Source organism: Lagopus muta, chromosome 6 (genome assembly GCF_023343835.1).
Source record: "Lagopus muta isolate bLagMut1 chromosome 6, bLagMut1 primary, whole genome shotgun sequence".
NCBI lineage: Eukaryota > Metazoa > Chordata > Aves > Galliformes > Phasianidae > Lagopus > Lagopus muta.
Genome location: NC_064438.1, coordinates 43346414 through 43360650, shown reverse-complemented (window position 1 = coordinate 43360650; position 14237 = coordinate 43346414). Strand labels below are relative to the sequence as shown.

Sequence of the window (14237 nt, the reverse complement as noted above, 5' to 3'; positions counted from 1 at the left end):
GCTGGAAAACCCACCCAATGGAAGCAAACAGCCAGAGGAAAACAATCACCTTCTAGCTTACAATGCTAGTGGTAGCAAATTGTTTTTTGTGTCAGTTCCTGAGGACCTCGGTTTATGAGATGTGAACACAAACTTTGCTGTCACGGAGGCCCTGGTTGCACTTAGTTTTGCATGTGTGGGTACATAAATAAGGGACAAAATCCTGAAATCTGTGATGAAGTTTACAGCTTGTGTTCAGAAGAACTGAAGCAGGACACAAGATGCTGTCCAGAAGAATTCTTTTCAGGGATTTTATTGGCAACACAATTTGGGATCTTTATAAAAGAAGTTGGTTCTCCATTATAGTTTTTCTCAAAACTTGTAATCTTCACCTCTGTGCAATGTTGGCAGCTGCTCTTCCTTTGCCTCGCTTTAAAGAACAAAAAATGCAGTTGATTTCTGGTTCTACTGATTACCTGTGTGTTTGACTTCAGCAGTCACATGGTAAATAGTAATGCTGAGGTAACTCCAGACCAAATTTTGCTGCGTTACACCTGTACAGCAGATAGCAAGGTCTGTGCAGTGAACCCAAGGAAACAGTTCTTTAGTTCTTACTTATGGAGCCTCTGCAGACATTGCAACAACACTAGAAGTACAGGCTGATGCTGCAATTAATTTACCAGCTGCTAGGTATGATTTCAGACCAATAAAGCCATTGCAGCTGAACATTGCCATTTATCCCTGCAACATTTTGCTTCCCTCTGGCTGGGATGCTAAAATAAGCTGCAATGGCAGAAGTGTGCTGTCACCAATATAAGCTAGGTTTATTCCTGGGTTGCTAGTAAAGTGTGTTAGTGTAACTAGAGTGGCAAAGCATCTTTCATATGGACCAATTGTAATAAATGTGTGTAGGACGAACTAGCAGGCATGCTCTTCTCCTTCAGCTGCACTCGTGTACAGAAACATGCTTGTTGGAAGCTCGTCAGCTGTATATAATTTTAGTGCTAAGCATACTCATTTTCTTAGAAGCTGGAAGCGTTACTACAATAACATCGTAAATGTGCATACTTTATTTTAAAAGGAACTATTTCATAAAGCCTCTGCATTTTGTAATAAGAAATTCATCCTGTTTTATACTGTGAAATAGAAGTGCTGTAGATATGCTTCCTCTCACTTCTGACCGAGCTTCATGTTGGTGCTCCTTTTCCCATTGATTCAGTTCTATTCCTGTTGGGTTTCTCCAGTGGGGGTAAATGAAAACTTGAGGGATAATTAAATGAAAGATTGGGAAATGCTTTGTAAATGTAATTCCACATGTCTCAAATGAATAAATGAAAAATAGATCTTCTGTAAGGTCTTCACTGCACGTGCAGCTTGTGCCATCAGCTAGTGCTTGAGGTGGGGGCGGCAAGAGGAGTTGTGCTCGTCCCAGCCCTGAGGTATGAGAGCGGAGCTGTGCTGCCTTGAGTGACTTCCTGTGGGGTTCAGCTACAGCTGCTTGGTGCAAATAATCAACACAGGTTGGTCTGCTGTGGGCAAAAAGAAAGAAGCGTTCAAACTGCTGGGGCTGGATGAAGTTACTCTCTGATATGACATCGGTGGGAGGTTTGACCCCTCCTGGAAGGGTGCTGGAAGGTGGAGGCATTAACATGGATGTGAATGGCTTGTGGTGAACGAAGAGAGGAAATGCCAAGTGGTGGGTGAAGGAAGGGGCACAGGCTGCAGAATGGTAACAGGAGAAGATCGCTGGTAGAGAGAACTGTGAAAGAGGATGCAAGCAAACACCTACTGTATTCATGATCTAGTTCTTAGTAGTTTCTGAAGGTGCTCAGTGTGTTTCTGCGCCGTCCAAGGTTAAATCCATTGCCTGAGAGATATCAGAGATTCAGAAATGGCAGGAGTGGTAATGGAAGCCAGTTCTTCTGTTTGGAAGAAGGAAGGGAACAAGGGCTGGTGGGTAATGTTGCAGCTCTGGGATGTCCCGTGGTGAAAGGCTGATCTCATTGGCCACAAGGAACATAGGTAGCAGCCTGTCTTTGCTGGGTTCTGTGTGCACTGGGAGTCTTTCAGAACTGAGTGTGTTTGGTACAGCTGCATGTCAAATGATAAATCCTCATAAGCAAGCTTAGCAGACTTGTAGCATGCCTCAATTAGGAAACTTAATGGTGGTGTAGAGAGAATGAGCATTGACAAGGATGGCAGTCAAGGATGGCACTGGAGTTGGAGATTGGGGTAGAAACGATGACTTAAAAATGAGGATAAGAGGACATGTGTACTGAATGGTGAGACTGGGGTGGTCACAGGGCAGTAAATAGAACTATTTAGCGAGGCGGTGTGGTATGGCTGTAATGCTGGCATAAGAAGGTGTTCACTGCTGAGATGGGGAATGGAGTGGGTAGATGAGCTGTGCAGGGTTGGTAGGAGCCCGTGACCCTTGCTGTGCTCATTTTGCAACCATTACTTGTAGCAAGTTATCAGGGATTCCAATCTAGGGGGAGGATAAGAGATGAAGGAATATAGGGAGATGGCTGGAAATCCTGGTTAAATAAGATACTGAAACATCTGCAGTTGGTATTCTGAAATCTGAGTGGAAAGATTAGACTGTTGTATATTAGCCCATGAGGTTAAAGTGCAGTGCTCCACTGTTGGGACTTCTGTTTGCCCTTTAGTACTGCATATACTTTGGTCTTGATGTACAAATAGTTTTCATCTGTCGATGTTGCCAATCTTTTGCTAAATGAGTTAGTATTACCTCTGTGTAAGAAATGGTGAAATCAGTACCCAAGTAAATTTGGTGGCTTGCCTTGGTGTGAAACTGATCTCATTGTATCAGCACTAACGGGGAATTTTGCCATTAATTTTGAGCAGAAATAAGCTGTATACCTGAATAGAATATGTACATAATAAGGTTCTGCGCAAGATGCAATATCCTCTTTTATACCATGCTGTGTCCCATGAGTCTTCCCCCTTCTCCCTTTGGGAGCACTTCTCATTAGCTGAATTCTTCTCCAAATACTCAGACTCTTGACTTTGCAAGTGAAGATAAATGTGACAGATCTCTGTGCTAGTTGGTAAGGAGACATGTTGATTCACAAAGCATATGGAGTAAATTCAGATGAGTGGCATGATGGCTTACTAATTTAGTTTGGGTTACAAACAAAAATGGCCATGAGATAAGAGCTGTGCACACTGATGGTCTGCTGACTCTGAGTGCTGGGGCGGTCAGAGGGCACGGCTGGCAGTGTGGCTCTGCTGCCCCAGCTCTTATCTGCCTGCTGCAATCCAGCTGCTGGCGGGTCCTCCTGCAAATATGCAAGAATGCGAAAGAGCAGCTCGCTGGGTTGGGGAGGGGAGGCTGTCGGCAAAAGGAGGTCTGAGTGAGTTATGGCAGGAATGGCTGAATGGCTTGTTTGAGAGAATGGATGAGATGTGTTTTGGCTTTGTGCTCTGAGAACTAAGTGGTCTCTCGTCTAAAATTTTTGCAGATGGCAGAGATTGAAAAAGGTAACCGATACCTCAGAAAATAGCAAAGAAATGCGATGGAACCTAGTAATGATCCCAGCTAAGCAGGGTGAACACTGTGCAGGCCTGTAAGGTCTTGGGGCAGCTGTCCTGACTTTTCTAAGTAAAACTGCTAAAATGCTTTTCCTCTTGGCTTAGGAACAACTTGCATGTAGGCTCTGTACGCATTCCTGTGCTTCTAACACACACTGTGCATTTGAGCAACAGGCCTTTTCTGTATTGACAGGAAAATTAATTTACAAGTATGCTAAATCTGCAAGCCTCGCTTACTCAGGGAGGAAAACGCTTGGTTTTTGTGGCTCAGGTACAATTTCTGGTACCTGTTTTGGAGGTGCTTTAGTGCTGTGACGCTCAGAAGCTGTGAGATCAAATGCGCAGTGCACAGGATGTTGCAGCGCAACTGGCACCGTCTGTGCTGGGCAGCTGCTTTTTCGTGTTAGATTAAGTTAGGTCACTCCCCTTGGTCTAAGAGAGGCGTGCTAAGGTCGGTTTTGTTAATCGAGTTTGATACTAGTTATGTCAAGATAACTTCACTGGGACGAAATCGGGCCTAATTTTAGAGCACAGTTCTGTGGGCCGCGGGAATCAACTGTGCTGCTTCGGTTCGTTTTCCGCGGAAGTAGCGGTGGGCTCGCAGCCAGGGCCGTGCGGCTGTGCCAAGGTGGAACCGAGCAGGGCCGCAGCCCGGAGACCGCCGTCCGAGGAGCCCGGCACGGCGCCGTACCGGCCGCGTTTGCAGACGGGCGCAGCCCCGGGGGCTCGCGGGCTCTGCCGTCCTCCGCAGGAGTCGGCCGCCGGCTGGGAGCGGGCCGGCGCTGCGGGAAGGGACCGAGGGGCGGCCCGCCCGTGCCCGCGCTTGCGGCTCGGCGCCCGCCGGCCGCTCGAAGCCGCGGCGCCGCTCGGGGTTCAGCCGCGTGGCCCCCGGCGGGGCGCGGCTGCCGGCCGCCCGCGGCAGATGTACCCCGGGCCCCGCTGCGCCCGCCGGGGCCGCGGCCCCTCGCGCAGCCGCTGCCGGTAGCGCGGTGGAGCGGCCCCCGATCCGGCGCTGAGCAGAGGCTCCGCGCCGCTCCGCCGCGTCCCGCCCCCGCCCGCAGCGCCGCCCGCCCTCCCCCCGCTGGGGCCCTCCCTCCTTTCCTCCCTCCCTTCCACGGCTCTCCCGGCGCGGTGGCCCGGCCCACGTTTTCCCTCTCTCCCCTCCTCCCTGGTCATGTGTCGCCTTTTTTGTTTGCGGTGGAAACAATTTCTCGCTCTTCGGCTCGCGCCGGGCGGACCGCTGCCCGGCGGCGCGGGGTGGGGGGCGGTGCGGCCGAGCCCATGCAGGCGGCGGAGCGCCCCGCGCCGGGACCCCCGCGGCGCGCTCGGGGCTCGGGCTGAGGCGGGGCGCACCATGCCCGCCTCCGTCAGATGAAAGTTTGCGCCGCAGCCATGGAAGGACCGCGCTGAGGCCGCCCCCCGCCAGGTGAGCCCCGGCCGCCGCCGCCGCCGCCGCCCGCGGGGCCCCGCCGCAACTTGGCCGGGAGTTGGCGCGCGCGCCGCCGTGACCCTGCAGCCGGGCCGGACCGTGGGGCCTCGCTCCGGGCTGCCCGGGTGGGACTCGGGGTGCCGGCGCGCGGCCGAGGGCCCGTCCGGAGCGACGCGCCGGGCGCGGGCAGAAGTTGCCGTCCCGACGCGGGGCGGAGGGCCGCTGACATCTGGCCAGCATTGGAGGTATGCGCGCCGCCGGCCTCCCCCGCCCGCCCTGAGCAGCGCCGGTCGCCTAGCAACGGCATTGATTGGCTGCGTCGCCGGCCAATGGGCGGGCGCCCCCCGCCCGGGCGGCGAGTGCGGTGGGAGCGGTGCGCGGGGGCCGCCCCCTCCCCCCTCCTTCCCCCGCGTCGTCTCAGCGGCCGCCGCGCAACCCCGGCGCCGCGCGGGGCCCCGGCTGCGGGAGGCTGCGCGCACCCCGCCGAGCGCCCCGGTTGGCGGCGGGTTAAAAGTGCTCGCTCCGTCGCGGGCCCCCCTGTGAGCGCCGCTCCTTTGTCTGGTGGCGGGGAGAGGCGGCCGCCGAATTCCTCCTCGTGTCCGCGTTCGCGTCCTTTCCCAGGGCCGAGCCAGCCCGCCGGGAGATGCGGCCCCGCCGCCCCCCGGGCCGGGTACCGAGTGCCGCCGCGGTGCTTGAGGCTTCGGGCCCGCCGGGCTGCTCCCGTCCGGGAACGGGAGGGCGGGCGCGGGGCAGCCCTTCGGGGGGGGCGCCGAAATAAGCGAATTAAACAGAAAGAGAGCAGCGTGTTGTCATGGTGACGGCGCAATTACATTACTTTACTGTCAGCCGTCGCGTAATTCCCTGTTCCGAAGCTCCTGGGACGCAACTTCCATCCGGAGCCGAAGTTGCGCTGCGCCGCAGGGCAGTGCCCGCCCGGGGCCGGCGGAGCTCCGGCGCAGCTCGTTTCCTCCGGCAGCCGCGGCCCAGCGGGCGGCCGTGTGGCGGCTGTACCTCTGCCGTGCCTTTCTGCTTCGGTAATGGCCGCGTCGATTGGAAGTATATGGAGGAAGACCCGAAGAACTTCCCTTTTTCACTTTTCTGTAACGTCTGAAAGAAGCCCGTTGATTTTCTTTCCCAGAATGGCTCTCTTCCCATTTTTCCTGATAGATGCACTGCTTGTTTTGCTGCCGCCTGTGCTTTTTGCCCTTTAGTACGGTATCAAGTGTGACTGTAGGAATTGTGTCAGTGGTCCCCTGGATGCAGGGCATCTCTGCACTGGTGCAGGAGACTGCCTGCTGTTGAAATGCATTGATCCTCACCAGTGTTTATTTCGCAGCTGGCCGTGCCCCCAGTCCTCAGTCCTGGCACTTTTACTGCACGGCAGAGGCAGGGAAGCTGTGCTGCTCCTGCAGTGCTGCTGCTGCTCACACGCTGCTCCCAGCTCCATCCTCCCTGGCTGCCTGGGTCCCCCCATCCCTGTCAGCTCAACCTGCGCTCACCTTCCAGCACCTCCTGCCTGCCTTGGGCCACGGCTGAGGGCAGCTCAGTGCAGGTTAAAGCCCTCTCTGTTTACATACACTTTTAAAGTGCTCTATTCCTCTGGCGCTTGTTTCCCTGTGTATTGGCCCTGGTCCCAAAGCTACTGTGTGCTGCTTTCCCTCCCTCCTGTTCTGCTTTGCAAGTTCTGCTGCAGCAATGCCTGTAGTTGGATTTGGTGCCTGTCTGCGTGAGCCCTCAGCCAGTGCTGTTTTACAGAGCTGTATTACAGTGCTGTATTACAGAGCTGTTGTGTTGCCCTCAAGACTGAAACAGCTGAACTTAATCTGAAGCAACTGCACCTAAGCCCTCTTTTTTTTTTTTTTTTTTAAATTTAAATTTACATGCTTATTAAAGTGATATGATCGGAGTATTCAATGATTTGATACACATATTCATTATTAAAGGAGTGTGTCCCTAGGATTTCCTGTGTAAGGCTTCAAGTACAGAGAGAACTGAGGCATATTGGCATTATCATATCATTCCATGTATTGAAAGTTCTTTACTTGCCTTGACTTCAGGTTATTTTACCCAGAGTTTGGGAGTGAGCTTTAACGTGGGTCTGTTGTTTTTAAAACAGATGGCACGAGGCCAAGCAGCTGGTGGGGAAACGCTGTCAAAATGTTATGCGGTACCTTTACCAGCTAATAACTTTTTTTCTGTTTCTTTTCCCCTCGGTGTGGGACTCTCAGGAGCCTCTGCCTCAATGGGTCCAGTCATGCCGCCCAGCAAGAAGCCGGAGGGCTCAGGAATCAGCGTTCCCAGCGGACTGAGCCAGCGGTACCAAGATAGCGATTTGTCAAAGGCGCTTCACGATGACGAGGACCTAGATTTCTCTTTGCCTGCCATCAGATTAGATAAAGGGGCCATGGAAGATGAAGAACTAACTAACTTGAACTGGTTACACGAGAGCAAGAACTTGCTGAAGAGCTTTGGGGACTCGGTGTTACGAAGCGTCAGCCCCGTTCAGGACATTGGTGATGACACGCCTCCGTCCCCCGCCCATTCGGACATGCCCTATGATGCCAAGCAGAACCCCAACTGCAAACCTCCTTACTCCTTTAGCTGCCTCATATTTATGGCCATCGAGGACTCGCCAACCAAAAGACTGCCTGTAAAGGATATATACAACTGGATTTTAGAACACTTTCCGTATTTTGCAAACGCTCCTACTGGATGGAAAAATTCTGTAAGGCATAATCTGTCCTTGAATAAGTGTTTTAAGAAAGTGGACAAAGACAGAAGTCAGGTAAGTTTGCAACTGTGGAGGCCTGTCTGTGATAAAACTCACCGGCTTATCCCAGAACGTATTCATAACTGTAAAATGTAGAGTACACAACGCTGTCCCTGGTAATGCAGTTCATTACATTCAGAAAACCAGCATTTCTTTAGCATGGCTCATTCTGATTTTATTAAATTCATTGTCTAGACATCAGCAAGAAAGCAGTCGGTGTGTGTGTTTTCTTTGCTCCCCAGCTGGTGTCTTCATGCATAGTGGTTAAATATTGTTTTTAGTTACCGTGCTGTGGTAATGGTTTCCAGCTCTACTAGATGAATGTAATCATGTTATAAATAGGCTGCTTGCTGTTCTTGGCTTATACAAACATATAGTGAAAGGGTATGCCTTACGTAAGAGGCCATCTCTTTTTTCCCTGATCTGTGTTGTACTCAGAAAAGAGGCTTTTTTTCTTTTTTTTCTTAAATGAGCAGAAGTAGTACTGAATTGTAAGGGCGAAGCTTCATTCTCTTACAAGTAGAAACAGAAACTCTTCAAACAGAGCAGATAGGTCTGGCATCAGAGGTGAAAGTTACCAGAAACTCAGCCGTTCTGTCTCTGGAGTTTTGCTGCTTCTGAGAACAGTGCAGTGGCAGAAGTCTGGGGAGCAGATTGTTGCTTTCAGATCTCTGCTGTTGCTGTCTGGTTTCATTGCTGAATCCTCAGCTGCATCTGCAGGAAGAGGCTGTGTGCGAGGGAATGGGGAAACGAGCCGCGCCGCGGAGGCAGGACTTTGCATAACCTTCTATTGCATAAACCAGACTGGGAGCAGATAGCATTTTCTGGAGGGGGCGGGCTCCAGAACCTGCGATCTGGGATGAATCTTTGGCAAAGTACGAGCATACTGATAAAAATACCAGCCTGCAGATTAATTTCACAGTCCTTCCCACAGGTTGGTGAACTAAATAGCAGGTAGAATCACGTCGCTGGCTGCTCTGCAGTTGGCTGAAGATCAGAAAGGGAGCACTTTTTTTTCTGGCAGAAATAATAGATGCTCTCAGCTGCTGTATTAGGCTGTTAGGTTAGTGCTGTGATAGTCTTGTAACTGGTTACCCTGGAGCGAGACTTCTGTTGGTGGTGCTGTTCTCCATAGTTTGGGTGCGATTTAACTTTAAATACTCTGGAGTAGAAGGTATTTTCTGGATGAAGAGTCTTACATTACTCTAAGCTAACAACTTTTTATTTAAGATTACTTAATTTGCTTTTCCTTAAGGCTTTACTTTCTTAAATTACTGATTTCCTACTTTTTTTTTTTCAATGTCATTCCTTGAAATCCACTGTCCACGCATTGGAGACCACATGCTGTATGTTGGTATTTTTATAAATTCGTTGCTGTGAAAGATTGTGTACGAGATTAAAAAACCTGTTCCTGAACTGGATCTTGTTTCATGTAAGCCAGAGCCTCAAATTCTTGTTTGGAAGCAAGACTATAATAGCAAGGGCCACACCAACCTTTTATGATCCTGTCCCAGGCCATAAGAAACCTTAACACACAGCACATGTTAAAAAAAACGACCAGTGCTGTAACTGGCAAGGCATGTGTTTAGTGCTGCCATTTGTTCTATCCCCTTCCTTTGTTTACAAGCTGACTATTTAAATTACCGTTTCCTTCCTATGAGGAACCTGTCTTCATGCATATCTGTCGAATATCCGCAGCCTTCTAAGATCACAAGAGCCATACCATGATGCACTTCTCCACGGGGAAGGGGAAAAGCACAATACATGAGTAGTCACCTATGTCTTGAATTCATGATTAGAGCCGTGGTTGAACAGCAAGACAATAAGGTGTGGGGAGAGCCCTTGCCTGTGGAAGTAACAAGGTGGGGTTTTAGACTTCCCTAGAAAAGCATAGGATATGAAAAATAATTCCTTCCATCTTTTCATGCTCCTGAGCCCTTAATAACTATGCAGTCACCCTGCTGGTAGCCAGCATTAAGGTAACTGAGAAGAGAGTCTGAAACTTAAAATGCACAAAGTCAGGTCGCTTAACTCACGTCCTGGCCAAGGGACGTGGCAGGTGGGGACGGGAGTGCAGAGCTGGCACTGGGAGCGGGTTGCTGAATCAGGTGCCTGACAGCTAATTGTGGACTTGGAAAGCACTAACCTCCAACTGCTGGCTTTGAAAGACATTCATGTGCTCTCACACACCTCCAGAGTTAGTTCGAGTGCCTCAGAGCAAGCAGCTCTGTTGCTGACAGCAGCCTGCAAATCTCATAGGGTTCCTTGGACCTCGGGGTTGGGTTAACTCTCCATTACAGGGAATCATCTCATGCCACTTCTTCCAGTTTGTTGCCACATTCTGCAAGTTACAGGTTTAGAGTGTGCTTGTCTTACTGTTTGAATGTGACAAAAAACATTTGGCAAATGGCATCTCTGAAATCCTAACAAGCTGGGCTCCGAAACATGGAGTGCAGGGAAGGAGTTAATCAGTGCTGGGAATTGCAGGCATTTGCTAGCTGATGTGCGCTGACACACGCTGGAAAGCTAGAAGCTTTCCTCTCTGAGTTGTGCTTTCCACTGTTTGTTTGTATAGCCTTTTGGTAATGGTTTTTCTAAAAAAAGTTCTGCTGAACACTTAATTCTTTTTTGGATTCCCTCTACATAGTAGTTCCCTCAGTCTTGGGCTCGCTCATTTATATTCATGGGGCTAAATACGTATTTAATAGCCTGCTGCTCTTGCATGTGTGTGAATGCTCGCCTTTTGTGATGTGAGATGCTCGCATTTCCTAAAATGTGAGATCCTTGCAATGGAAAGAAATTTCCAGCTTGCCCCGTTCTGGATCTTCTGAGGGAGCAGACGTTTTATCCCCAGCTGTGCTTATGTGTTGCTGCAGTGCACAGAGCTGCCGTGCCATCAGGCTCCCTGGGCAAGGCGACAGTGACCGCGTGTAACTTTGCTGCTGGCTTGAGGCAGGCAGGAGGGCTGAAGAAGGGAAAACGCTGAGCCCTTGATTGTGCAAACCTCTTTGCATTGAGCTCAGCAGTTTAATAATAGTTGGCCGGAGCATAAAGTGTCACATGATGGGGAGCACAAGAGGAGTTCCCTGGCTTTGTTTATACTGCTGGACTTGTGAATTCAGTCATTCAGATTAATCCTATCGTGAGCACACAGATCTAAATGTCCTCTAGTGTGCGTCCCGTTTAGCACAGCCCTCAGCCCGTGACTTCTCTGACTTCCCTGCCATCTGGTCCTTGGCTGTGGAGAGGAATTTTTCTTGTATATGCGTCTCCATAGCAACGCGTTTGCAGTTGATATGGAAAGTAAGCAGTTGCCCTAGCAACGGAGTTACTGATGTGGCAGCTCCTCTGCTCGCAGGGAAAGGGCTAAGCTAGTTCAGACGCATTATGTAGGTTTGCTGTAATTATAGCTGCGCCCACTAGTGCTGCTGTAGCTAAGGGTCTGTTGAAATATTTTGCGATAAGCCCCATTTTTTTTCTCCTTGAAGATCTGTATTATTATTATTATCCATGTAGGGATTCCTGCTTTGAACAGAGGCCACTAAGGTTGTGTTTTCAGGGCATGTGATCAATCTGTGCCTTTTATGAATGCAAACTTTGCTGACTGTTATTATCAAACGTGAGTGGATGAAGGAGAAAGATGCTTGGCATCACTGGCTTCTCTGCCGTTTTTTGGTCTCACCCAGCAGCCCAGCTATGGAAAAGGAAGCTCTCATCCTGTGCCTTGTGCTCTGCTGCCTTTGTTTGCCCGATCTGTGCTGCTCCGGATATCCCTCCTACAGAGTGGGCTCCTCTTTGTGTCTGCCCTGCTCGTCTGAGGCAGAGAAATGTGCACGTGTTCCGAGCTGGGTGCATGCTAGGGAAATTCAAGATCTTCAAGGTTTGTTTGGTGCTTGTGCTGAGGGATGTCTCAATAAAAATGTAATGAAAGTAATGGACATGATATGGGGATGGGAGAAGAAAATTCTTCTCACTTGATATTGAGGTTATTCTTAGAAGTACATGGATCATAACTGGGTCACAGAGATCCAGCAAGGCTGCTCCTCTGTCTGGAGTGGGCTGTGGGACCCGAGGTCTCCTGAGTTACTGGCGTGTGTGGGATGTCCTCATGCCATGTAGCCTGGTCTGTGCCATGGCCAGGGAGCTGGTGGGACCCCACGTGCAGCATGGGAACTTCTGAGAAGACCCTGCAGCCAGCATGCTTCCTCTGAGGTGATACTGCCTGGGCTTTTGACAGGTAGAGCCCTGCAGGAAGATAAGAGATATCTGGTGTGAGAAGCAAGGCAGTCTGATTGTTCTTTATTGTGAGATCTCTTAATCCAATCTGCATACACACGAAGGTGGTAGATGTGGCAGTATCCTCCCTCTGCTGATGTTCAGGAGGATGTCCTTTGAAAGCTGTATGGCCCTCTGGGTATGGAAACAATCTCCTTCAGTTCTAATACAGTTACCACCTTTCCTGACCCACATCGCACAAGCACCAGAATTGCATTGGGTTTGTAACATCTGGTTGGAACTACGGTGGAAAAACCCTTCAGACTCATGTTAAGGACTTCATATGATGCTGACGCCTTTAATAAAATGATATCCTAAATGAGCAGATCCAATTGTTAATGTCCCAGATTGTTAAAAGAAAAGTGTGGGTTTTTTAAATTAGAATTTGTTGTGCTTAACCCCAGATCAATTTTCTTATATCTCAGTCTGTCATATATGTGCTCTCAGCCACCAGAAATGTTCCCCTCAAATTATTTTTTGAAGCAAAGAGAGTCATCTTCTTCTAGAGAAATCATAGCAGTTTCTAGAAACTTCCTCTAATACAGAATTTCTGGATACTAGACAATTTGTGGAGAGCTTTCTTGAACCCTTTCAGCTTTGTTTTTGAAGTGCAAAAGCAAGGAATTATACAGAATATTTAAATAATAGATTTCCTAAAGCTCTGCATGGAAATACTCTTCCACTTAGCTGGCTTCCAGCTGGTTGACTACATCATTGCTTATTCTTTGCAGTAGAGACTGCGTGTGTGTGCTGGTTTAGAGCTGCACGGCACATAATTAGGTTTTTTTTTTTCCAAATAGTGATAAGAAGCTGGCAATATCCAGAGAGCTCTGCACCTCCTGTCTCAGTTACCGGTGTTAGCTGACCCTTATAGAAGATAGACAGTGGGCTGTCCCCATCCTGGGGAGCTGTGGTGGGCTCTGAATGTACCCTGACAGGCAGTTGGCCTCCTGGTTATTTGGGGGAAGCTGACCCATGCAGACATGGTGAGGTGTGTTAGTGCTGTGGGGCCTGGACACGAGAGCAGAGCTGGTCTGCTCTGTGTGCATTGTGCCTGGGCTGTGCGGGCCGGATGGAGCGAGCTGTCGGCCACAGCTCCTCCCTGTTCTGGGCTGCATGCTCCAGCAGTGTGCTGACACGCTGTGGCATTTCAGCGACCAGCCCTGGATCTAGTTGCAGATCAGATCCAGCTGGACTTTTTTTCCTCTCTTTTTGAATTCTCAAGTTGCTTTTCAGCTCAGTTCCTCAATTCAGGTCACAGCCCAGCAGTCAGTGGTGCTGACACAACTGAGGGAGCTGTGACAGGGGCGGCTGGGGAGTACCTTTGGCTGAGGTGCCCAAGGGGCAGTGACAGCAGAGGCCTGACGGAGGCCAGCCCCGCAGGGAGAACAGGGCACACATGAGCTCATGGGGTTGGGGCTTAGAGGAACCCCAGAGATCAGCCCAGCCCGTGCTCAGTAGAGACACCCTCAGCAAAGGGACATAGCCAGGCAGGCTCTGAATGCTTCCAGGAGAAAGAGACTCCCTTTCTTCTTCTGAAGATTTTGGCTCTGGTTTTCCCCTGGGAGCAGTTGTTCAAGGGGCCAGTGTTGAGAATGCTTCACAGCTGGTTTAAACTGAGCCAAGTGCAGGCTGCCAGCATTAGGTACAACTTCCCAACAGCCTTTGATATACAGATGAACCCCCTCTTCTCCAGGGTCACTCTGCGACCCCTCTCCAGCTTCTCCCAGCACCTGTGTCACTGCACAGTGAGCTGCTGGAGAACTGTTTTCAGTGGGATTATTTTTCAGTGGGCTGATTTGGTTGGTTCTTTTTCAGCTCCCTGCTTGGCTTGTGGTCTCTGTGGTCAAGTGGTACCTGCGGCAGCACAAGAGTGGGCTGAGCTCCATTCAGATATGCAGCAGCTGGCAGCTTAGAGCTGGAGCAGAGGGTGGGCAGGGCTGTGGGGACGTGAGCAGTGGAGATAGTTCTGAGGGAGCTGTGCTGGATATCCTCTCAAAAGCTGTTTTGAGAGGATACTGCTAAGGAAGGATCTCCACAAAATCAGTTGTCAGGCTTTTCTGTGCAGCTGTCTATTTCCTCGCTGCCCCCCAGTGCTTCTTCCTTCTTCCTGGGGAGATAACAGAGCGCTGCAGACCCACAGTCCCAGTCTGGCTCTGCAGCCACTCTGTGCTCTGAGTACAGCACTGGGCTAGAATTCAGCGCAGTGCAGTGCCTTACGTGCCCATG

The 14237-nt window shown here is 50.3% G+C and overlaps 1 protein-coding gene across 7 annotated transcripts in view; it reads left to right on the top strand.

Annotated features, from left to right (window-relative positions):
• The window catches only part of FOXN3 (forkhead box N3), a 202266-nt gene that overhangs the window by 76575 nt on the left and 111454 nt on the right, over positions 1-14237 (top strand). For 3 of the 7 annotated variants that reach the window (XM_048950113.1, XM_048950112.1, XM_048950108.1), the window contains exon 2: positions 7192-7748. In XM_048950113.1, coding sequence (XP_048806070.1) covers positions 7206-7748 — 543 coding nt within the window. In that variant the 5' untranslated portion in view covers positions 7192-7205. Of the gene's footprint in view, positions 1-3326; positions 3351-4840; positions 4961-5183; positions 5209-7191; positions 7749-14237 lie in introns of those variants that run through there. The other 4 variants (XM_048950110.1, XM_048950107.1, XM_048950111.1 and 1 more) reach the window with 3 other exon arrangements.